This window comes from Chelonoidis abingdonii, chromosome 3 (genome assembly GCF_003597395.2).
Source record: "Chelonoidis abingdonii isolate Lonesome George chromosome 3, CheloAbing_2.0, whole genome shotgun sequence".
NCBI lineage: Eukaryota > Metazoa > Chordata > Testudines > Testudinidae > Chelonoidis > Chelonoidis abingdonii.
This window is the reverse complement of record NC_133771.1, coordinates 98,342,220-98,367,408: the sequence shown is the minus strand read 5'-3', so window position 1 is coordinate 98,367,408 and position 25,189 is coordinate 98,342,220. Positions and strand designations below refer to the sequence as shown.

Here is a 25,189-nt window from a genome sequence, read left to right as displayed (position 1 = left end):
AGAGACTGAGATTGAAACATCAAATCTAAGTGTATGAAGATGTCTCTAGGAGTCCTAAGTGATGCCCGTCGAGATCAGAGGCTGTGTTTGTATCTAGTTTCAGGCTTGGGTTCACATCCAAAGCAAGGTTAATGTTTGGATATGAGATTCCAAAATCTCAGAAGCTTTATTCACAATATTTCAGCCCAGAATGAAGGATAAACTTTTGAGTACCATGTAAAAGATCTGTGACACCAAGGACTACAACAGGATCACAAAAAACCTAACTGTGACCAATCATGGGTATAAGCAGGGACAGAATTCTGATCCTATAGCTGAAAAGCCCAGGACCTGGAGCTAAAGGAAAATCCTCTCTATTTGTAGCAGTGCTTCTAGCAAAAAAACAAAACAAAACCTCACATGCATATACACTAGGCTTTTAAGGTTGAAAGCAGGGGCGGCTCTGTGTATTTTGCTGCCCCAAGCATGGCAGTCAGGCGGCTTTTGGCATCTTGCCAGAGGGAGGTCCACTGGTCGAGCGCCTTCGGGGTACCCTCCACTGAATTGCCACCAAAACCGCGGGACCAGCGGACCTCCCCAGGCGCGCTACCGAAAGCCGCCTACCTGCTGCCCTCACAGTGACCAGAAGGCTGCCCCCCGTGGCTTGCTACCCCAGGCACGCGCTTGGTGCTCTGGTGCCTGGAGCCGCCCCTGGTTGAAAGCCTATATCACTGAAATCCAGCTAATTCCTCAAATCAGAATTTTTTTTCTTTATAATTTTTTTCCTAGACCACCTAGAAAATCCAATGTTAGAAAGTCAGGAAATGAGGAGTTAAGGCATCTAATCAGTTTCTTACTGCTGTATATACATTTACCACTTACTAGTGTCCCTCCCAATGTGCACCACCCACCTAACCCTAGTTTTACTTCCCTTTTGTGTTCAGAGTGAACATATACTGTTTTTGTATATATCTTTGACCAAGCGTGCAGTAAGACTTTAATAATATAATCCCAGGGTCCATCAAGTTACATCAGTTCTGCAAGTTTTCCCATAGTGCAATGTTGGGAAGCATGAGCTGGGGCTAAGGCTTCTGTCTCTGACCCTGCTGCGTTTCTGTGCATTTACTGCATCACAAACACGCTTTGCTTGACCTTAGCTTCATTTTGTAGGATTGAGTTTTAAGAATTCATCCACTCCTGTTGCTTGTTTACAGAAAGGCCTAATTCTGTGTGACATCACAATAAAATACTGTGGAAATTGTGATACTATAAATAGAGGATTATAACTTGAGGAAGAGAACGAAGTGGGGAAAAACTCAGGAAAATCTCCAAATGTGTAATTTGTTAGCAGACAATCTAAAACCCTATTCTGTTAACAAAAACTGATTTGATTGGCTCTTCAGATGTTTCCTTTAAATAGTACGAAAGTCTGTTCTCCTTTCTCCCACTCCTTACTAATACAATCTGATTTATTTTCTGCCTCCACCTTCTCCCTCAGTATTATTGTCATGACAACCTGGAAATCAGCTCCTGAAAGATGTGTACTAGTAATTTGACTATTTGAGCAATACAATTTGTCATATGAAATAGGAATTAATACTAAAGCTTGTCAAATACTAAAAGCCCATCATTTTGCAAATGAAGTTCTAGCTTGGTTTGTTACATCTTGCTGCTCAAAATCTCGCTTCCATTGAAATTATGATCTGCGGTATGTGGTTACGCAGGGGCCCATGGGGCCATAGAGTGCCTCCTTCCTCCTCTGTGCAAATGTATCCCTTACTCGCTTCTGTTGGTCTGCTACTTCCCCTCCAATGAAAGGGCTGGACAGTGTGCACAGCTCTGACTGTGTTACCTTGTCTCTCTCTCACAGGTTGGCCAGTGCAGTTCTAGGAGAAGTAAGCTGGTATGAGGCTGGGACAGCTTGACTTGTCTTTGGAGTCCTCACTTACTCATTCTGAACAATTTGCCTTCCCTTCTGCTTCTCCCCCACCATGCCAGACTTCTTTCCTTGCACCTTGCCACATAATTAAGTGCTTATTTCAGGTGCAGGGGAGATGAGAAGTGCAAATGCCAGTCCTTGCAATAGAGATGAGCTGACTGTAGATTCACCAGTCACAAGGCTGATAGAATCAGTTTCTGATTTCATGTGACTGTCTCTACATGCTGAGGAATGCTGGTTCAAGGACAATTTTTTTGTCAACTTCATGATATTGCCCACTAGTATAATCCTCCAGTTTTGGCATTTCAAGCACTACCATGGGTAGTGAATTTGGTTTTTTAAATAAATTCACTAGAATTTTTTTAAAAATTAGTGATATTGAGTTTTGTAAAACTTTGTTTCTAAACACATTTTGCACCAAATTTGGCTTGCTAGGGATCCTTGATTTAGGCCTGGGAAAGAAAATCTGATCTGCTTAATAACTGTGGAGGTTAATTGATATAATCTGTATCTTTTAATCCAGGTATTTTATTTACAAATATTCTGTAATGCTTCAACTAACTTTGGAGGTGTGTGAAGTAATAGAACAAAAGAGAAGGTAAAATTTGTAATGGGTTCTGTAATCTAAAATGATTTTACTGGTTGTGTCTCAGTAACTGGGATTGGGAATCAAAGTGGAGAAAATTACATACATTTACCCCCTCTGCTGTTGACTGGTAGACGTCATAGGACCCTCCCCAGTCCTAATAAGGCCAGGAAGAATGTGCCAAGCATTAAGTGTGCTAAGAATAAATTTGAGCTAGGATGGGGATAAGGTTACTTTGAACTCTATATTTCATGTTTTCTGACCTCCCCTGCCCCCCCTCCAAAGAACTGTAATTATATTAGAGAAGCTGCAGGGGCTTTAAACAGTTCTTTCCAGTTCCTTTGCTTTTTGCTGCCTTTCCCTGCTCTGCTGTCCCGTTTGGATCTTGGAATTTTTATTTTTATTTATAGGGTGTGTGGTTCTCGTGCTGAAGATCCACAGTGAGGCATGGCTAATTTTGTTAGAAGCTGATACTTTAGTCTGATCTGCAGGCATTGCCTTGGGAAAGGTTTAGATTGTTCTGGGGGGCCAGGACTCTACAGAGAAGACAAATTCAGAGAGGCACCAAAAGAACAAACAGAATAGGAAAAGAGGAGGACCTCCCACCTGTTATTTCTGCATCTCCTGATTGAGTCAGTGACCCAGAAGAATTATCTAAGCTGCGGTATAACTTGACCTCTTTAGAATATCTCTCACCATCACTGCTATGGCTGAGATTACAACAGAAGGTACTGTAACTATTTTCAAATATAATTAATTGAAAACAATTTGTACTTTGACAGTGTTATTGAATCAGCATGTCAGTGTGATTTATTGCTTTTTGGGGAATAGCAGTTTTCCTCAAGGGTGGGTTTTTGTGTGAGAAGTGTTTGTCTGGCAGCTGGAGATTCCACTGCTAGTTAGTGAAGCTAGATCACCACACACCTCTAAAAATAGCATTGGTCATGTAACCTGAGCAACCATAGCTTAGACAGTGATCCTAAAGTGATACAAGAAGGGGAATGCATACTGAACTGGAGCTACTGGGTTTAATACCAACAGGTCCAGTCCTGAACTCCTTACGCAGACAAATCTCCCATCAGCAAAATTGCCATTGAACTCTGTCAGAGTTTCACCCATGTCCGAACATCAGAAATCAGCTCTGTGGTGCTGATCCTGCATCTGGCTCAGTGGAGGCACAGGGGTACACTTGCAGGACCAGGGTCTAAATTTGTAAGCTATGTTTTAATGTTAATTGAAGTAAACAGTACTGATCCTGCAAGCCTTATCCAGGTAAAGCTCCCATGGAAGTGAATGAGAGCGTTGCTTGGATAACTACTCCAGAGCTAGGCCCAAAGAATGAAAAGTAATCATATAAACCACAAAACATTTATCCTAACACATGAATATTTCATGGACTTTAATATTTCCTGGCCATTCATATTTAAATACCTTTTAGATACATAACAATATTTTATCAACAACAGCACAAGAAGGAAGCTGTTTAAAATTCCACCTTTTTTACTCAAATATTAAATATTTTTAGTGGAATTTCATCCATTGTGGATCACTCTACTGATCATCTTCAAGTTTAATAATGACTTTTTTTAAAAAATAGGCTCTTTGACAGTCTTCTGAAAGTTTATTTTTATTTTGCTTGTGATAGTGTTTCAATATATTAAACTTGTACTTTTCATCCTTCAATTTTAACCATTCTGTTTGAGAGGATTGACATTATTCACTATTGTTCTTGCTTGACGTTAGCAATAGCAAACATAAGGCTGATGTGGGTGAGGTTCATGTGGCTTTTTGTTGTTGTTTTATCATCAGTGGTTGGATGAGTGTATATAATTTGCTCCTGGCAGCAAATAGTACTAAAACAGGTGACACAGTCAGACAGCTCTATCACAAATGCTGGGATTAGTTCATGTAGAAATTCTTATCCAAATTTGGTGAAAACACTGCTCATTTTGTGTTTGCTATATGGAGAATTATATTTGTCCTCAGATATGTGCTGGGTAGTATCACAGGTGTTAAAGGGACTTGTATGCATGAATCTGAGGGCAGAATATGCTTAGGTCTGTTTGAGTGCTTTTAATTTGTTTTTTGTTCTTGTGGAAAGTTCCTTGCTTATGGTAGTTATTCCTAACTGACAATCTCTAATGCAAACTGGCTTAAAATTAATTTGAAATACACAAGGCTTTTCAACAGCATAGATTCTTTAGTGGTATTACACACATGTATATAGCTTTTCTGTGTTGCTGAATCTGGCGTCTGGTAATTGAAATGAAAAGTTCTTTTAAAAAAAAATCAAACCTAGTACTGTAAGAAGACTTTAAATATCCCTGTCAAACTTAAAGGCTCCATTTATCCAGGGGCGGCTCTAGGGATTTTGCCGCCCCAAGCACGGCAGGCAGGCTGCCTCCGGCGGCTTGCCTGTGGAGGGTCCTCTGGTCCTGCGGCTTCAGTGGACCTCCTGCAGGCAGCAGCGGGACCTGCAGACTCTCCGCAGGCATGCTTGCAGGAGGTCCACCAAAGCCGTGGGACCAGCAGACTCTCCGCAGGCATGCCACCGGAGGCAGCCTGCCTGCCGCCCGCAGCGCCTGCAGAGCGCCCCCAGCGGCTTGCCGCCCCAAGCACGCACTTGGCGTGCTGGGGTCTGGAGCCGCCCCTGCATTTATCTGTAATAATGTGTATCTTTTGGCCCGGTGTAAGGCAGTGGCAGCTTCAGATGGTAATGGACGTCAATTCCACAGCAGACTGATCTTCAGGAGATAGGTCGCTGATAGGGCTGTGGAAGCCATATTCTCCTTGTGTGTGGAAGTGGGTTATACTATTACTGATCATCTGATTTTTTTATAGCTGGTTCATTAGGAGATATAAAGTTTTAATCTATGGCAGCGTATTGTATTTTGAATTTGAGGGTATAATTAAGTTTCATGATAGAGCATCTCTCCTGAATTGTTACTGTTGCAAATGAAGGAGCTTGCAAGTGCAACAAAATCTTACAACTTTCCATTGCATGAACTGCTAGTGACTTCCTGCCCTTAATAGTATTAAACTTACTGTTCCTTTTATCTTTGTTATACTGACAGTCCCGTGTCATCCAGGCTGTCAGTCAGAATTTGCCTCATGGAATATCATACATAAATGTTAGACAGCATTGCATGGCAACCAGAGAGCGTGGAACCATATGTTCTATAACTGAAGAAGAGGCCTTAACGCTATCTTTGCCATTTTGCCTGCTGAACTAAGGAAAGGTTCTCTAGATCTGGTGGGCTGGGGTCATATCATCTTGATGCAAATATCTACACATCTTTTTCGTGACACTCCATTTCAAGATAATGCCCTTCTTAGCATTAATTATGAAGGATGTTTAGGGCATGATTCATCACTACATAACTTCAGTTGTGCCCCAGAAATGTAATGCGGTTGAAATTAATTGGAATTAAAGATGGAACAACACTGTAAAGATCCAGTCCTATAATAACGTCTACCACCAGGCCCTACATATACTACCTGGGATGACATTTTAGCTCAATGAAAAAGTTGCATGGCAAGATCAAAGCAACAAAACATAATTAGATAAAAAAAAATGACAAAATGAGTTACTGTCTTCACAGGGTGTCTACATAAACCCTTAGAAAACTTGCATATATATGCTAAATATCTAGTGCTCTAGTCTAGTGAATGCTTATGAAAGTAATCCAAAGGATTAAACTAGGTCTTCTCACATTCCTAATAACATTTATCTACAATATTAGAAACAGAAATGCACTTTATTAAATCTATTATTTAGCAATAAGTAGCATTCCTAGGTATGATTCAAAGTTCAGTACGAACATTAACTATTTCATCCTCACAACACAGCTGTGCACTTGGTAAACCTTACATTTCCAAATGGGCAAATATACTGAAAGTTTAGGGGCTCAGCTGTGAGCCAGCATGTTCAGGGGAATAATAAAGGGAACTGTACTCTGGTGTGCTGGCTACGGTGGCATGAAAAGTCATAAAATGAGAGGGAGAGAAACTGCCACCAGCTTGCTCCCTATGTCCCCAGATGGTTAAAGAATGAAGAGAGCCTTTGTTCTGGTCTTGCAATGTACTGGCTAGCACAGCTGATCCAACACAGAGGGAAAGTAGTCTATACCAGGGGTAGGCATGCCACGGAGCTAGGAAGAAACAGGATCTGAACTGTCTCTCTGAGGATATGTCTGCACTTGCAGTTGGAGATGTAATTCCCAGCTTGAGGAGACATACCCGCACTAGCTCGGATCTAGCTAACACACTAAAAATAGAGTGTAACTGTGGTGACTGAGGCACTAGCTGCCCCGGTATGTACCTGTCTGAGACAGGGCCAGTGCAAGGATGTTTCATGACCTAGGTGAAACTTCCACCTTGCACCCCCCTGCCCTGAGGCCCCCCCCCGCGGAAGCTCCCCCCCTCCGCCCTGAGGTTCCCCCTTTCAGCAGCTCCACCATGAGGCACGCCCCCATCCCAGCTCAACCCTTCTCCGTGCAGGAACACCCCCGAGCATGCCGTCGCTGCTTCACTTCTCCTGCCTCCCAGGCTTGCGGCACCCAAGCTGATTGGCGCCTCAAGCCTGGGAGACGGGAGAAGTGAAACAGCTCACCTCTGCCCCCGATGTGCTTGGGGAGGAGGCGGGGCAGGGGTGAGCTGGGGCAGGGAGTTCCCCTGCGTGCTGCCCTCTCCTTACTTGCTGCAGGAGGCCCTCCCCGCGTTCCCCTGCCCCAGCTCCCTCCGCCTAAATGCCAGTGGGGACTAGGGCCTCCGAAGATCTGGTTGCCACAGTCGCTGCCAAAGACAATGGCGCCCCCTAAATCCCAGTGCCCTAGGTGACCGCCTAGGTCACCTAAATGGTTGCACCGGTCCTGGTCTGAGACACCAGATGCACAAATGCTCAATCATAGTTCAGTCTCTAGTTGCTCCTGGTAGCTATGCATCTATACATTGCCCGTTAGTCAGGACAGATTGCAATGAGCCAGTTTAGCCTTAAGTGATTTAGTAGAGGTTCCACAGCTTATCTGTGACAAAATCAGGATTACTTCCTGGATTTTTGTCCTGTGCTTAGTTCAGTAAATACATTATATAGTCATAAAGCATTTGAAAAGGTACGTTTAACAAGGTTTGAACACTTTAAAAATAATGTAGGTCATCACAGTGATACATGAGAAATAACATGAAGGGCTGGAGTATAGAGTCATAGAGATGTGCAACACATGCTTTGGGTGTGCTTACGGCAGAAGCTACACATAACCTTCAATAGCCCAGAAGTTCACATACAGGATAATCAAATGACTGCTCGCTCAGAAGTGTTGAAGGCATAAAAAACATTTCTAAATGTCCTCAGTTCAAACAAACAAGTTTAACAATATTTTATAACATGAAAGAATGGCTTCTTTATTTGTATGGCTAAGATCACAAGAAGCGCAGTTAGGAAAGTAACTCAGATATTTTCCTGAAGGTCTGTTTTTTCTCTAAATTATCCTAAATTCTCAATTACTGAGGGACAATCTTCACTCATTGATATATTTTGCTTTCTGCCACCAACTCTCTGTATAACTTTTTTCATGTGTAATGTACCCAAGTGCATGGATGCTAAATATCTAAATTGTATTCTTAAATTCTTTCACCTAAATTTGGGTTATTGCTGTTTATGCACTATATGTATCTTATGACTTTAAAAAGAAACTTTGTTTCTGTGGATAATCTAAGCACTATACCCAGATGTACAGACATTCTTTTCTCAAACTATGTATGATATAATTTTTTTAACATTAGCTTTAATAAAGTTTCAACTTACCTGATATATCCTTGATCAGGAAGCAAATGGCATATCCTGCCCTTGCAAAAGCATGAAGCAGATATTCCTGTGTCTGACTGATCAGATTGGAACATGTATATTACTGAATAATATATTGGGCCAAGCACCTTTCCCAAATCTGGACCTTAGCGTCCAGAAATCTGGGTGCCTGCATGAACCCCTCTAAGCTTAATTACCAGCTCAGATTTGATCTCGCTGCCACCAGCCAAGTGATTTCCAGGACTTGGCTCCCTCTCTAGTCTCCCAAAACCTTCTCTGGGGGACCCCAAGACTCAGACCCCGATTTACACAAGGGAAAAACCCACTCCCTTCCTCTTCTCCCACCCGACTTTCTCTCTGGCTAACCTGAGAGTTACTGATGCATCTCTTTACATCACAATACCAGAGCTACGTCTCTCATCCACAAAGACGACAACCCAAATACAGAGAACAGAATGATTCTATCTCTCTTCCCTCCACAATTCCTGGTGCAGCAGCGCGTACCTCAGTAGATTACAAAAGAGACTTCCTTCCTTCGTCTTAGCTACCAGAGAGAAAACTCAAACAGTTTAAAAAGAAAGCTTTATAAAAAAGAAAGAAAATCATGAACATATGATCTCTGCATTAGTTGACAGTAACAGGCTGATCTTAAAAGAAATAGAATAAACAGACTTATTAAAGAGATACAATTTAAACATTCCAGCACTACAACAGTAAATCAAAAAAAAATAAAGCCTATGGTTTTTCTACCTTTGTACTTAAATTGAATGAGATTAAGCTTGAAGATAGAAAGAAAGAAAAATCCCTCTCATAGCTGAGAGCGAGACAAAGACGCAGACCAAAATTCTCCCCTGAGCTTTGAAAAATCCAGTTTTTGATTGGTTCTTGGTCAGGTGTTTGGTTCCCTTTGTTAACCCTTTACAGGTGAAAGAAACATTAACCCTTAGCTATCTATTTATGACAGGGCCTGATTCTGATACCCACCTGAACCTGCTCCCTTTTTGTGAAGGAACAATTAACTTCCCTCCAAGCACCTAATAATGCTTACAAACTAATTGTAGCTGTGAACTTGAATCTGCATTTTGTGGACAGACAGACACACATATGACAATGTATCCACATCTGGCCTAGTGTTTTCAAATTTTATATTTTAGTTTAAAATTAATTGAAAATCCTTAGAGTTCTTAGAGCTCTTTAGATCCTAAAGCTTTCCATATTCCATCTATATACCAGCAATATATTTATGCACTGTAAAATTGTCCTCACTGTTAAATTCAGAGTAGTACACTTCTAGCCCTGATATAACATGAATTCAAATATAACATGGTAAAGCAGTGCTCCAGGGCAGAGGGGGCAAGGCTGCACACTCCAGTGGACTGAAGAAAGTTTGATATAATGGAATTTCACCTATAACACGGTAAGATTTTTTGGCTCCTGAGGATAGGGTTATATTGGGGTAGAGGTGTAATAAAAAATAACTAGCTTTTAAAAAAAATTCCTTTCCCCAAATGTTAAAAGCTAAAAACTTTATCCAACCCTACATCTACCCTTCAGGGTAGAAACATACTGAGGATGTATCCAGCTTGTTTTTTAAGGCATTGCCTTACACTAAGGACACTAAAAAAAAGTTCCACCACCAACTGGCTGTAGATACTCCCAGGTGTCAGCATTACTTTAAACACAGTGAGTGAATATGTTCAAAAGCACCTAAGTGACTCCAGAACCTGAAACCATGTCTACATTAGGAGCACTTTACTGGTATAGAAATACCAATATGTTATCCCTACAAAACAGGGCTTTGGAGCTGTGCTCCGGCTCCGCTCCAGCTCCAGGCAAAAACCTGCAGTCTCACTGCTCCAGAGCTGCTCTGCGCTCCAGGTTCGGGCTCCACTCCAAAGCCCTGCTACAAAATGCTTCTACTGCGGATGCAGCTTTACCAGCAAAGTTATATTTTGTACTGGTGTAGTAAAACTCCTCCCGCCTCCTTTAGTGAAACAATACTGGTAAAAGTGGGGTCGCCTGCTGGCATGGCTATATCAGTTAGGGATCACACTTTTTATTTGCATCTGAAGTAGTGTGGTTTTTTTTTTACCCACAAAAGCTTATACCCAAATAAATCTGTTAGTCTTTAAGGTGCCACTGGACTCCTTGTTGTTTCTGTGGATACAGACTAACACAGCTACCCCCGATAAGTAACATAGGTGATTTTGAATGTTTTACCTTAGGAGCTGAGGAGACTCATTGAAAGTCAGTGGAACATAGTGCATAGGCTCTTTTGAAAACCCCACTAGGTGTCTACCGGAATCTTTTGGTGCTTAAATACCTTTAAGTATTTGTCCATTAGGCATTTTTTCAAAATGATTACCCATAGCCCCTAGCATAAACAGGTTTGAGACTGAAGCTGACCCATGTTGCTTTAGTGACAATGTTGAGAGCTAAAACCTGAACTTCACTCTGGGAAAATGAAAAAAATCAGTTCTGTTTTAAAGCAGGTTTCATAACACAGGGCTGGCTTCAGTCCAGGTTGTATCAAAGTCAGAGAAACCAGAGTTGCTCTTGCTGAGGCAAGTCAGCTGCTTACAGAGGGAAAGAAGCTGTCTCTTTCTTTTTGAGGCTAATGTTGCCTAGTTTCTGCTCTATTTAAGCAGATTGAACAAGTGGACAATGTTCACTTTATCAGCTAAATGCTTTTTAAGCACTCCAGGTTAAGTCCTGGCCCCAATGAAAGTAAAGGCAAACTTCCATGGACCTCAGTAGGACCAGAATTTCACTCCTACTTTATATTTTGTTTGTTCATTGTTGTTCTATGATTAAAACTCATGGTCTAAATACAGAAAGTTAATTGCTAGGAAATAGTCATAGTAATAACTTTTATTTAGAAACCCTTCACCCTGCTGACATCCTGGTGGAGTTGTTCTGAGGATTTCGTGGTTTGATAAGTTCAAATAGCATAAAATACATGATCAAATGGTAAAACCAAAAAGTAGCATCATTAGAGAAGTGTATGAAGGTGGGCCAGATCTGTGATTCAGAGGTGTCTCCAGCAGTCTTTTAAAACTGAGGAGGATGCAGAAATGGATGAGCAACAGCATCAGTGGTTCCATGCCCTAAAGACTTTAGAATGATGAGCTCTTTGGTGTTTTACTTGTCCCTGCCAGCAGGTATATGGGATCTTGGGGAGCAATTACCACACAGGTGGGGTGCCAATTCATTTCTTTATTAAAGGAAAAAGGAAGTGGTGGGAATTTAACAATAAAATACGAAGAGATGGGGTGTATAGGGTGTTTACAATAGACAATGATGGGGGGTTTCTGTATTGAACAGTGTAGGGAGTGTCTAACAGTGGGGTACAGTAAGTGGGGTAAGCACAATGGGATTACAGTACATGTCAATAAGCAACGTCAAACTTTATATAGGAACAATTTAGATACATGTGAAATGTAAAACGTTTACAAAAAGAAATGCCAAAATTAAAATGCTAGCTTCTATTATAAAATGGTCAAAGTGTTAACAATCTTGATAGATGTATTAAGTGGTTGGTGACCTTATATACATGAACACAACTTAGGTATTAATGTAAATACAAAAGTATATCAGCAATATGGGTGATAAGTGTGAAATTATGCAAGTAGAAAATTATGACTGAATTTGTGAGGCTGTGAGCTTGGATAGCAAGAGTGCTACCTAAAAGCTGGAGTATTAAGGAACAGGAGGGGGGGTGATATGATAGTTGGCCCAACTGCATGAGTAGAAGAGTGCGGGCTGGAGCAGCCGAGACACTTGAAGCCCTGCAAGGTAAGGACAACGGGCTAGAGAGAGATTTTTAAGCACACAGGGGGGCGGAGTATGAGCGGGCGGAAAAAAAACAGACAAAAGTTATTACAGGGGGAGAAACAGCAAGGGTTGGGAGTTCGACCGGTGGCGCAAGGAGTTGTAACAGAAAGACACGGAGAGCACACAGAGGTTTGGGGGGATTGTGAGCGGGGGAAAAACAGACCAAGTTATTACAGAGGGAGAAGCAGCAAAAACTTTATCTTAACCAACAATAGCAAAACAACAAATATCAAATTCTAAGCAAAACTTACAAAGCAACTATTAGGAGCAACAGAACAGCAAACTATAACAAGGCAGGCTGAAACTTACAAGCTTTACAATCTATAGGGAGCAACAAAGAACAAGCAGGTGAAAGCCTTACAAGCTCTATATCTTAACAAACTATAAATTATTTAAACTAAAAAAAACAAACTTATGGTGCACCTTATTTGCTTTGCGGGAAGTTTTACAGAGGGCAGAGTGTTATGTGCCGGATGGTGGCTGCAGCAGTGTGACGCAGCTTCCAAGCAGAGAGCCCCGAGGCAAAGCCCACAGGGCAGAGCTTAGCAGCCGGCACAAACATTTATTTTAGCCAGCAAGTTTGCTGCCCGGAGTTTAGGAGAGGTGTTTAAGACACAGACCAAGGTGTAGCTTGGTCTGTGTTGTCGGGGAGACAGAGCCAGCCAGCCTAAATAATAAAATAAGAGTTATTAGAAAGTTTCCAGAGGGTTCTTACCAGCCTCCAAAAGCAGCAGAGGTTTAAAGCAGCAAGACATCAGAAGGCTAGTTACAGTCTCATAATCGAGGAGATCTCTCAGGAGCATTCGTTCTTCGTGGGGGGGTGGGTTCAAAAAATGAGGGTACGCTCAAAAATAAAATGATGAGCCGGAGAAAGGACCCCCAGAACCCCTGGCTGATGTCAGCCAGCAGCAATGCGGAACCTTTGTTTTAGTTTTAAAAAGTCTGTTTTAAAGGCCAAACTCAGGCCAGTTTCCCGCCAGCTAATTTGATTGGCTCCTCTTGATACAAAGGGGGAGAGGAGGCAGGAAACTGTAGGTGAGCACAGAGACATTGTCTGGGCAGAGTCCTGCTGCAGTGCGTTGACTGTCAAAGCACTTGAGGCCGATGACTTCAGCCCAAGATCTTAAAAAACACAAAGGTCTTGCATGCTGTGACATTTGCCTACCCTAACCAGCCCAGGCTTAACAAGGTGATAACAGACTAACCCTTGAACAGGGCAGTGGTCCCACTTAGCACACAGCACAAGTGGCCATCCCTTTGAGAAGGGCAATGGCTCTTGGTAAACAACTTTAAGGGGCCCTCCCTTTGAGAAGGGCAGTGGCCCTGGTAAACAATTTAACAGCCAGGGAAGGGGCGGCCACAGGAGGAGAACAAAATGGAGTATGGGGACAGCTGTAAGAAACAAAATGGAATAGGGGGATAGCTGTAACAGACACTACTAATTTGAAATCAATTAAGAAGTCCAGCCAACAAAATCTAACAGCGGAGAACAAGCCTAAAGTTCTTTATCCTTTTTTAGTTGTTGTTGGCTTTACATTGACCTGTCAAAGTGGTAGCAGAGAACATGAAGTGAGTACACAGATATGAACTGTGGAGTCATGTGCATTTAAAGACTTAGCTGGAAACTATCATCAGTCAGTTATATTCTTCCTTTGTTTTATCCTACATTCATGGTCCTTGACCTGCTCTAAATATTTGTATTAGGGATCATGATTATTTCAAGATTATGTATTCACTCATTAGGCAAGAGGATGAATCGGTAAATGTTTGCACTCAGTAACTTGTATCAGTGTATTCATTCACATTTGTGCAGGTTTAACACTCTCCCCCTTTTATGCGTGTGTTCATCTAAGGGTACGTCTCACTACCCACCAGATTGGTGGGTAGCAATCGATCTATCGGGGATCACATGTAGACACAATAAATTGATCCCCCACTGCTCTCCCTTCCACTGCTGAACTCTAGCTCAGTGAGAGGCAGAAGCAAAGTCAACTGGGGAGCGGCAGCCATCGATCCCACGCTGCAAGGATGTGAAGTAAGTGATTCTAAGTCTATCTAAGATACGTCGACTTCAGCTACGCTATTCTCATAGCTGAAGTTATGTATCTTAGATTGATCACCCCTAGTGTAGACCAGGCCTTAGGATGGTATTTGATCTAAGGATGTAACAGAAGTTACATGCAGGCATCAGCAGAACTAGAATGTAATGTCCGATTATGTCCTAAATTTGTTCTGGAAACTAAGACAAATCCTCAGCCAACCAGTATAGCTTCATGGTAGTCGGTGGAGGTAGAAGGATTTACACTAGTGGAAGGTCTGGCCCTATATTTTTCCTTTTCCTCTTATCTCTTTTATAGAAGATTCTCCTATTTTTTCCTCTGTAATCTAGAGCCACCATCCAGGATATGACAGGGAGTAGTGCAACTTCCTAAACAGACGAAAGACCACAGCTGCATGTTGTAAGTGGAAGGATTATCAGGGAAATATGGTTGGGCAAGTGGTAGTCAATTAAATAATTCTTCAAACTCATTAAAAACTCTGAGAAATAGAGGTGAGCTAACACAAGGAGTGAGACCCTTCTCTGTGGGGCAAGGGAAGGCTGATATACTCATTCATTGGGTTGATCTACACAGCAGTCGGGAGGGCTATTTTTAGCATGCTGTCTTAAGTGGACCTGGCACATATATGTCTACTCATCCTGGGAATTACATAGCCGTTGTCTACATCAAACTGTCTAATCTGGTGAAACACATTTAGGGCCAAATTCAGCCCCGGCACAGCTCCATTGAAGTGGAGTTGCTTGGGTTTACAACTAGTTCTGGATTTGGCCCTTAGAAACTAGGTTACAGGAAGTCTCTTGTACTCTTGTTTTAACACTGCAACTGGGTCAGGCAATGAAAGAATTAGCCCTAATTCAGTTCTGTGGTTTGCCTTTGTGAAGTCAGCTCTAGAGCTCAGCATGAGTTTGTCTCTAGACTTGAAGTTCCATTTAGTGCTACTCGAACCCATTTTCCAAAAAAAAAAAAAAGAGAGAGAGAGAATATAAAGTAATGGAAATGTAGACAAACTCTCTATCTGGAGAAGCCTCTGCTTTCTATCTTCAAAGATAGTTTAAAGAAATCCTTTGCATATGTGTAATGAATGAAGACTGGCTACTCCCTACACATGCGTGTGTTCTCTCAACGTCAAAAGTATCCCCATACCTTTGCCTGGAGTCAAATTGTCAAAGGCACAATGAATCTATGCCTTTGTTGGATCCTTTGGTATGTAAATGAAAAGTCGTTCCTATATTCCACTACGTAGGCTCAAGCTGTGGTTTTCTATGCACTTCAGAACAGCGGAGTCTCATATCAATCCTTGCTAATAGTTATGTTGATTGTGAGAAACTTATCATAATGTTTTCTGATAAATATTCCATTCTTGTTTTCTAGATTTAATTTTATATCTATCTATATATCAAGTTACGGTGCTCATATGGCCTGTAATTTGTTTTACATATAGGACTCAGTTTTGCCTTTAGACTCACCTGTCAATTGAACCTACAGCTGCAATGCAAGCATATCTGAAGGCAGAATGGGACATAAAGCTGTAGATTTAACAATATAACTAGTAATTTAAAAGACCACATATATGATACAATGTGAGCATATGTCAAATGGAATGTTTAAAACTGCAACCATAGCACTACATTAACATACATATTAACGTATCTGTTTTTAAGAAAAAAGTGAAAGTAAAAAAAAAATACTCTTCTTAGAGAGATTTTGTGTACTTCACAATAGCAGCCAAAAATGTGTATAACTATGGATTTCTACAGTGCAAAGGCAAAGCCACACCTACCCAACATCACTCATGCATTTTACTGTTTATGTTGTTTTGCCTTTTAAACAGTATTGTAATCCTAATCCAAGTGGAAATTTCCTAAAGTGATGTTTTGACAGACCATTGTGCCTCAGTTTATGCTACCTGCTGAGGGCCAGTGGAGAAGTATCCTTTTGTTCGTAGAGATCCTCTTGTAATGAGAGAGTAATCTTAATATAGAATTTTTGTAAACCTAGTATAGGTTTTTGTAGCAAAAATTATTCATGCGCCAAATTCAGGAATTCTTTGTTTTGTGGCCTAGGTGGAATATACTAACACCACAAAAGCATTATTTTTATGGACTCGTCCTGGCTACTGTGACCCTGCAACCAGATTCCAAAACAGACACAATCCATGTGAGATAGGTGCTTGCTGGCTCAAGGTCCGTAAGCATATATACTAAAATGTACCTTTTACAGCAGACCTCACCAGGGGTCTTTCACCTTTCAGAGTGTTAGCTGCAGTATGAAATATATAGACTTTTAAGCAGCCTGAAGTTGAACACCACATTATGCTCCACTTGACCATCTCTTTCAGCAAGGATTTATGGGGATGAGGTGATATGATTTTAATCCTAAATGTGAGAGCTACTGGCTAACTGATTGCTATAGACATTGTATGCCACTCATATATACTGCAAAGGTGGCAATATACTGTGCTAGGGCCAAAGATGTAATAAATGACAAGCATAATTTTTCAAGAAATCATTTCCTACCTGAGTAAACATGTAAAAGAGCATAAAGCAAAAGGATTTTTATATTTTATTTTATTTCATAACCTTTTCTGTGCTTGAGGTGAAAAAGATTCCTTTCTTTTTTTTTTCTCCATACATTAGTTTGTTGTTGAATTGCTCAGGAAACCTAGGCAGCAGCTGTGATTATTTTTGTTTTCTTTTAGAGAGCAGAGAAGTTTGCTAAAAAGGATATGTTTATAAATATAGGACTAGGAAGATTCTGCAAACAACTATTTAAAAAACAAAAAACAATTGAGTCAAATAGGGACTCTATTGACTTAGAAAATCCCAGTAAGAAAAGAACTACAAATAAGTCAGACCTTACTTCAGGAAAACATTTGTATTTTGGAAGGGCACTTAAAATATGCTTAACTTTAAGCATATACTGCCAATAGGGACTACGTTTTTAAGTGCTTTCCTTACTCCGGCCCTAAATGAGCACCAGATTTTTAGCCAAACTAAATTCAGGTTAAGAAAATATATGCTTTTCTTCTGATGATCTTTTTAAAGATAATTTTAGTTTTAATGAACAAAGAAGTGATGTGGATTAGTTTTTTTCTCATTAAATTGGAAAAAAAAGGTTTCCTTGTAAATTACATTTGCCATACTGTATTTATCATCTTGTGTAGGTTAATGCATCTCACGCTGAGAAGTGCTGAAGGCATGTGCATATAAAGATATAAACAGTCTAACTGATTGCGTTAATTGCACTTCTCCATTTCCACCCACTCATCCGCATTCTATATTCAATTAAAAAAAATAAGCAGAAATAACATTGTCTGGCAGAAATTGCCAAGAGTACAAAAACTACTCGATCTATTTCAAAATTATTAGTATATATTATTTGTATTATGTTGGTGCCTAGAGTCCAGAACTCCGTTGTGGTGGGTACTGCACAGATATATAACAAAGATAGGCTCTGCCCTAAAGAGCTTAAAATATATTCAACTTGTTAATAAATACCACACTTCAGAGATCCTAAAACAGGCCCTGGCCATATAGGGCATCATAATTAATAACTATGGCAGTACTAACAGAACTAAATTTCACTCTGAGTATTCATTTAAAATTTTGCACAAATTTACTTAAACTGTGTTTGCATCCCTCTTGTATTTAATTTTTTCCCTCATTGTTCTAATGAATAAACTGTATGCATGAATACTCTTGGGAAAGGTGGGATTTAAGCCTGAATATTCTGTGACAGCACACTCTGAATTGCAGAACTAGCCCATAGTGCAAATCGTAAATTTTAAATTTTATAATTGAATCTGATATTTGTGATTTGAGCTGTTGCTAGTTTTATATATGTTGTGTTACTCTTACTGTCGCTGATTAGATGATTTTGCATATATCATCCAAACAAAGACAATATCATGTGACATGTAACTAACTAGGAATGCACAATTTTTAAATATTCATAATGAACTGTTCTGGATGATGAGGAGAGCAAAAGATCCTTTCAAGAAATGTACATATAGCTTTTATAAGTGATTAAGCTTGAGAACTTTGCTATTTTTGAACAGAGGCTTTTTCCTCAAATTTTTATTGATGGTTTCCTAAGCTGCAATCAAAATGCTGCTATGTTGGGGTACATCAGAGTCCTCAAAGATGTAGTGTCAGGCTCATTCAAATTCCACTGTGATTTCTTTGTTTTTGCCCACCCAAGTGTTCAAATATCATGGGGGAACCCTCCCTTCCCCCAAATAATGAAATTAGCTTAAAATTTTTTATATTTTAACAAGTAATGAATTCTGGGTCTCGTCTCTTGCCCTCGCTCCCTACCTGGTGTTTGAGCCTATAAAGTTCATACTTTCAATTTTTATGCAACAGTGAGGCCTCAAAACTTATTGTGAAAGCTGAGCTGCTATTATAATCACAAAACTCCAGGGTCTGAGTCTTTAACAAAAATAGTAATATATAACAATATTTGTTAGTCCTGATAAAATGACATGACTTGGCAGAACTGCTGTTGATAACCACTTCATTACTTATGAACTTCAAAAGATTCAGACATGTGTCTATCAACTTCCTGGGTCTAGCTCCTGTTCTCACTGAAATCAAAGGGAGTTTTGTTTTATTTCAATGGAAGCATAAACTGACCCTCAGTGTGTAAACCACAGGAGACCAGGCTTTTATCAGTTTCCACTGCTCCCTGATTTCAGCAGACCTGGAAATATAATGAGAAGAGGTTGCATGTGAATTCAAGCACAGGGATGTGGTTTCAGTTCCTGAGGATTTATGCTAACTGTAAATCAACCCAAAATTATTAATCTTGTAATGGTTACATAACCTAGAAAGCTGCAGGTAACATCTGCTGGATCAGATCCTATTAATAAAAAACCTGCCACTAACAATAAAAATAATAATTTCATGTATTTGTCAGTCCTGCCATTGGGAAGTCAATTCTTCGAGCAGAGGAAGAGTGTGCATGTATGGTTATCACCAGGTGCTTCAATTCCAGTAGTTAATGTCATTTTTACTTCAATCTTAAATCTCAAAAATCTCTATATCCCAATGCAGTCACTTTGTTCTTCCTGCTGCACCAAGATCTTCCTGAAATGCTCTTTTGTTCGTCTTTAATTAGAATTTAGAAACTTTGGCCCTGATCCTGCAAATAATTAACCAGTGGGATTACTCGTGTGCTTATAGTTGAGGATATGCATAAATTTTTACAGGATTAAAACCTAAAACTTCTTTCATGCTGAGCCCTGTTGTTCATAGACATAACAGTTTTGTATGACATCTGCAATCTAAGGTAACCTGTGTTGCCCTGTAAAATAGAACCACCATAGGTATATGAAAGGCATAATTTCAGCTTTAATTGCAAATTTTTCTGGGACTGAGTCATCATCTGTTTTCCAATTATTCCATATTTGACCTTAGCCACTTAAATCTGCTCTTTACATTTTCATCATATTATTTTAATTTGCTTTTCTCAGTATCTAGGCAAATTCACAATGAAAACACAAGTTTGCTTATTAATAAATGCAAACAATGTAATATTTCCTTACCCCAAATGCTCTTTCTCTCCCTTAAAAAAGCTAGAGACAGACAAGATAGGACTTGCAGCTTGGCCTGGAGATAGACGTACTTGAGTTCCACTGAGTAATTCCAGAGTCACATGCGTTTCAGTGGGGAAAAAAAATCCTGTGCAATTTCAGTGATGTCTATGGCATGATCCAGGAGAATTTATTTGTTTAGCTAACAAGAAGTAACTTAAAGTGTAAACTGTACTGATGCTGCTGCAATCTAGTGTGGTTGGTTTTAATTCTCAGCCTCTGCAGCTGGCCCTTGTCTGTACATGAATGAAACTGATCCCTGGTCTACACTGGGGATGGGTGGGGGGGAGACTGATCTAAGTTATGCAACTTCAGCTACGTGAATAACGTAGCTGAAGTTGACGTACCTAGACCTACTTACTATGGTGTCTTCACTGCTATAAGTTGATGGCTGACGCTCTCCCATCGACTTCGCCTGCCCCTTTCACCCTGGTGGAGTACAGAAGTCGACAGGAGAGCACTTGGTGGTCGATTTATCAATTTACAGCATTACCCGCTGTCCGTCAATCCAGCGGGTAATATAGACAAGCCCTGAGAGTAAACAGGATGGGAGCCACTGCCTACTAACTTAGAAGAAATGTGGCATCTATGAATTTTGTGTCAAGTTTAACCTTTCTAGCATGCATCCTGTTTCCAGTTCTACAGATACGCTGCTGGTTACTACTAGCAGTAGTCTTAATGCCGAGAGTTTGTAATGCGTCAGTGGGAGTATATCTTGCCCTAAGATCTTTGGGGCATGAAAAAATCAGTGTTCACGTCACATGCATTTCAGTAATGGCAGTGTGAAAGCACAAGAAAAGTTTTTCTTCTCCAGCAAAGATATTTTTGGAAGGTTAATAAAAAAAATTATTCATTTCTGAGCCATTAGGTGGCTTTTTTGTTCAAAACTATTACAATTAATTGTTTATAATGTCTTGGCTTTGACTACTAAGAACTTGGATTTGGACTGATTGGCAGTTCTTCAATGATAGCTAGAACAAGCCTTCCGGTTTCTTTGATGACCACTGTGTGGAACATAAACCTAAGATGTGTTTTTGCAAACACATTGATAGGAAGAGGCCACCCAGTTATGTTTTTTTCAATAATATTGTATAGTAAATCAGATGAACAAATATCATTTTCTCCCATTGTGGTAAAAATACATGTGAAGACACTGACAGAGAATGTAACAACTTTTAGCTGTTGGGAACTGGTTTATATGTGGCTCAAATTTCTTTGATAGTAAATTGTATCCATCTAGATGTTTGAAAATCACTTTGTGAAATGTATTGATTCTCATTCAAGTTCCTGTGGACAGGTGTCCACATCTCAAACCATGAATTGGCTAACTTGTCTGCAATCTCAGCTGGGAGAACAAAGGCCAAATGGATGTAGAAACTGAATTTATCCTCTCATCCTTGGAAACACTGCTTCTGTAGTCATAGTTAAGCACGTTTAAGAGGAAGCATGGGGAAGGTTGGACTGTCACTGACACAGAAGACTTCAGTCTAATGTGCTTTCAATTTTGTACCTTTCATTCTGAATTCAGTTCAAATAAAATACTAGTACATCTTTATGTACTCTTCATTTACTCCTAAGTTCTAAAAATGGACAGAGATTAGAATATATCTTAAACATTTTAAAGACTTTAATCAATAACTTATTCTTTTATGGATGTTAACATATGATATGATCAAATTAAAAACAAAACAAAACAGAAATACCCTGCTAAGTCATGGGACAAGAGAAGTTACAGACTCACAGCTTGCTCACATGTGCTTGAAGACCTCATTGTAACAAACAGCCACAGAACAAGACTTTGAAGGAGGGAAAACAGATGTAACACACTTGAAAATGAGAGAGAAAAATCCAGTGGGCCAGACAAAACAAAGACCTTAAAAAGGAATAGCTCTCAGAGTAATCTGATCCAATGCAACTGTGCTGAATGAGTCTGCAGTAGCCAGCATTCAGCAGGTAGTATTCTACTACTATAAAGAATCGAGGAATAGTTCTTTAAAGGTGTTGAATAATTATGTGCTACTGTTTTCTTTGCAGAACTCAGCAAATCGGTTAATTAAAAATCATCTCAAATATACTTGCCAAAGCCCTACATCTTTTTAATGTTGATATTCCCAGACTTTCTTAAAATATGTAAATATAAATTACAAATGGTGGCAGATATACAGATCACTCTACTACGGTTTGCTATACTCAGTAATCCCTTGATTACTTCTATATCAAAATCTTCCCTGCATGCTTGTCATTATTTGTGTTTTTATTTTGATTGTAATTGTGCTAGTTCTCAAGCCATTGGGAAATAAATCCCCACCTCTTTAGTTATTTTACACTGCACCTATTACAGATTATTAGTCACTCAGTACTTTTGCTTCACACTTGTATATTCCATGCAGCCACTGTAAGATGCATGTATCTGGTGCATTTTTTAGTTCTGAATTGTTTTCCTTTTTAGGAGCAGTGGCGAAGAATTGTATTAGCGAGAGAAATTGTCAGTGATGTAATTGTATGGTTATAGGCAATGTAAGAAAAGCTGCAATAACAACTGTAGTGTAAATGCTCAGCTTCAAAAAAAGTGGAAGTATGCATTTTTATTTGTTATTAGCACTTATCTAATTACCATTGAAACTGAACTCTATTTATATAATAGAAAAGGAAATGAATACAGAAAGATCAGATGATGAATAGTCCCTTGACCAGAATATAACAGGCTGTGAAATCTTTTAGAGATGTACATTGAATAACTTAGTATATCTCTGAAGCTTTCTTGAAAATTCAGAAAGGACTATCAACTCCTAAATCTGCAGAGGACATGTCTATCTGTTTTCATTACCCTGGCAAAGATATGAGCCTGAGACTGCTATATGAATATTAAGGAATCTTCAGAGAACTGCTTCAAACTTTGCTGAAACAATGAAGAACACATGCCAGTATCTTTGATATTTTAAAATTCTAAAGATAGAACATTTAAGGATTGGTTCTGTGTATACCAGTAAAGAAAATGGGGGAGGTACAAATGGTTTGAGATGTGGAGGGATAATGATAGCCTTCCTTTGTGACCTTGGGCCAGTCGCTTAGGGCAGTGGTTCTCAACCAGGGGTACTTACAGGGGGTACATCAACTCATCTAGATATTTGCCTAGTTTTACAACAGGCTTCACAAAAAACACTAGCAAAGTCAATACAAACTAAAATTCCATATAATCAATGACTTGCTTATACTGGTTTATGTACTATACACTGAAATGTAAGTACAATATTTATATTCTGGTTGACTGATTTTTATAATGGTAAAAATGAGAAAGGAAACAATTTTTCAGTAATAAAGTGCTGTGACACTTGTGTATTTTTGTGTGTGATTTTGTCAGCAGCAAGTAGTTTTTAAGTGAGGTGAAACTTGGGGTAACAAGACAAATCAGACTCCTGAAAGGGGTACAGTAGTCTGCAAAGAGACTACTGACTTAGGGCTTGTCCACGTGGGGACACTCTGGTAAGTTAATTATCTAAAAGTGTGAATTAAAAGAAGATTAGTTAAACTGCATTAAACTCCTTTGTGGACTCTTATTTAGAATTAAAGTGGCCTTCATTCAGTTTAGCTTAATTTTAAAATAGCCTTAATTCAGTTCATTTTAATTCTGAATGAGTATGTGCACACAAAGGTTTAATGCCATTTAATCCACTTTTAGTTTATGCCTGTAGTTAGTTTGGATAAACTTTCCAGAGTGTCCCTGTGTAGACAAAATCTTAGCCTTTTTGTGCCTTGGTTCCCCATCTATAACATGGGGGTAATAGTAGTTCCTTACCTCAGATAGGTGTTGTGAGGATAAATATATTAAAAATTATAGGGATCTCCAATATTATGATAATGGGAGCCATATAAGAACCTAAAATAGAAATAGAATTGCACAGTGTCAATATGAATTTGAGATTATATGGGGAGGTCATTAAATAGAACACATTGTCTGTATGTGGTATGCTTGGGATCACCAGAAAATTTGCATAATGTGGCATGTAGGGCTCTGAGATTAGTATTTAGACTCAAAACTGCTTCTTTCATTTCATATAATTTGTATTCCAGCAATGTGGTACAAAGTGAATTAAGTAATGAGGGAAAATTTGAGGGGACAGGGACTGAGGGCATTAAGACAATTGTGCAAAAGATCTTTTACAAATCAGCATGGTTGAAGAAAGGAAGGAAGAGTAGCCTTATAGTACAAACATACATATGCATATCCTGCCCTCTTTCCTTTACCGATTGGAAACCAGTGGTCTTGAACACAGCAGAACTGGTGTTGTCATTCAAAACAGGGGTGCTGCATGCCAGAGGGCTCATAGTGGGGTTCCCCTTCTGAGTCACTGACAAGAGCTCTCAAGCCTGGAAAGCACTTAGAAGGGCTTGTTGATGTGGATCTGAAACTAGTCAATCTGCCAGTGCACAGATCCACCATTACAGCACACACAGGATACTGCATCCTTGAAGCTACATTAGTAGCAGCAGAGTGGCTCTGCAGCAGCTAATTTTTGGCCTGAAGGAGTGGATTTATTTTCCATTCCCCATGGCATTGTTGTTTTCACAGCTCTGAGGCTAAGATTTGTCCTGTAGTCAGTGATATGAGGAAGATGGAGGAACAGGCTTTGTCATCAAGATAAACCATCTTCAGGCTATCTACTCTTACAAGACTAAGTCCTGGCCTGCACTAGGAACATAGATTGGTATAATTAGATTGCTCAGGGGTGTGAAAAATCCACACCTGGGAGTGATGCAGTGAAACTGACCTGAGCCTGGTGTAGACAGGGCTAGGTCAACAGGAAAATTCTCCCATCAATCTAGCTATTGCCTCTTAAGGAAGTGGACAGGAGAAGCCCTCCTGTCAGCGTAGGTAGTGTCTTTACAGCTGCACTGCTGTAGCACTTCAGTGGAGGTGTAGATGTGACATACCAAGAGTACAGTCTAAACTAGTGAATAGCTGTGCCACCCTCTCCCTCTAATCTGGGATGCCCTTTATACTGCTTTGCTGCTGTAGCCTCCAGCCAGGACTGCTTTCAAAACAGCCTCCTGCATACAGGTCACACTCAGTCCCAGATCGGATGGCAGAGCTATTCATTAGTAAGACTGTGTGTCTGTCATGGAGGTCATGGATTCTGTGACTTTCTCTGACCTCTGTGACTTCTGCAGTGGCCAGTGTTGGCCCAGGGGCAGCCCCTGAGCCACCAGCAGCAGTTTGGGTGTGGGAGGGGGCTCAGGGCTGAGGCAAGGGGTTGAGGTGCGGGGTGGTGCTTACCTGAGGGTGTGCTCCCACAAGCAAGTCCCTGCAACTCCTAGGCGGAGGGCCAGGGGGCTCTGCATGCTACCGGCGCTGCAGACGACACCCCTAAAGCTCCCATTGTCTGTAGTTCCCGGC

General features: G+C 40.1%; 1 protein-coding gene across 1 annotated transcript in view; it reads left to right on the top strand.

Annotated features, from left to right (window-relative positions):
* Positions 1-2,781: 2,781 nt before the first annotated feature.
* TRDN (triadin) overlaps positions 2,782-25,189 on the top strand; it is a 331,687-nt gene continuing 309,279 nt past the window's right edge. Inside the window, exon 1 of the mRNA XM_075064568.1 lies at positions 2,782-3,232. Within this exon, the coding sequence (XP_074920669.1) occupies positions 3,211-3,232 (22 nt within the window). The 5' untranslated portion in view covers positions 2,782-3,210. The remainder of the gene's footprint in view (positions 3,233-25,189) is intronic.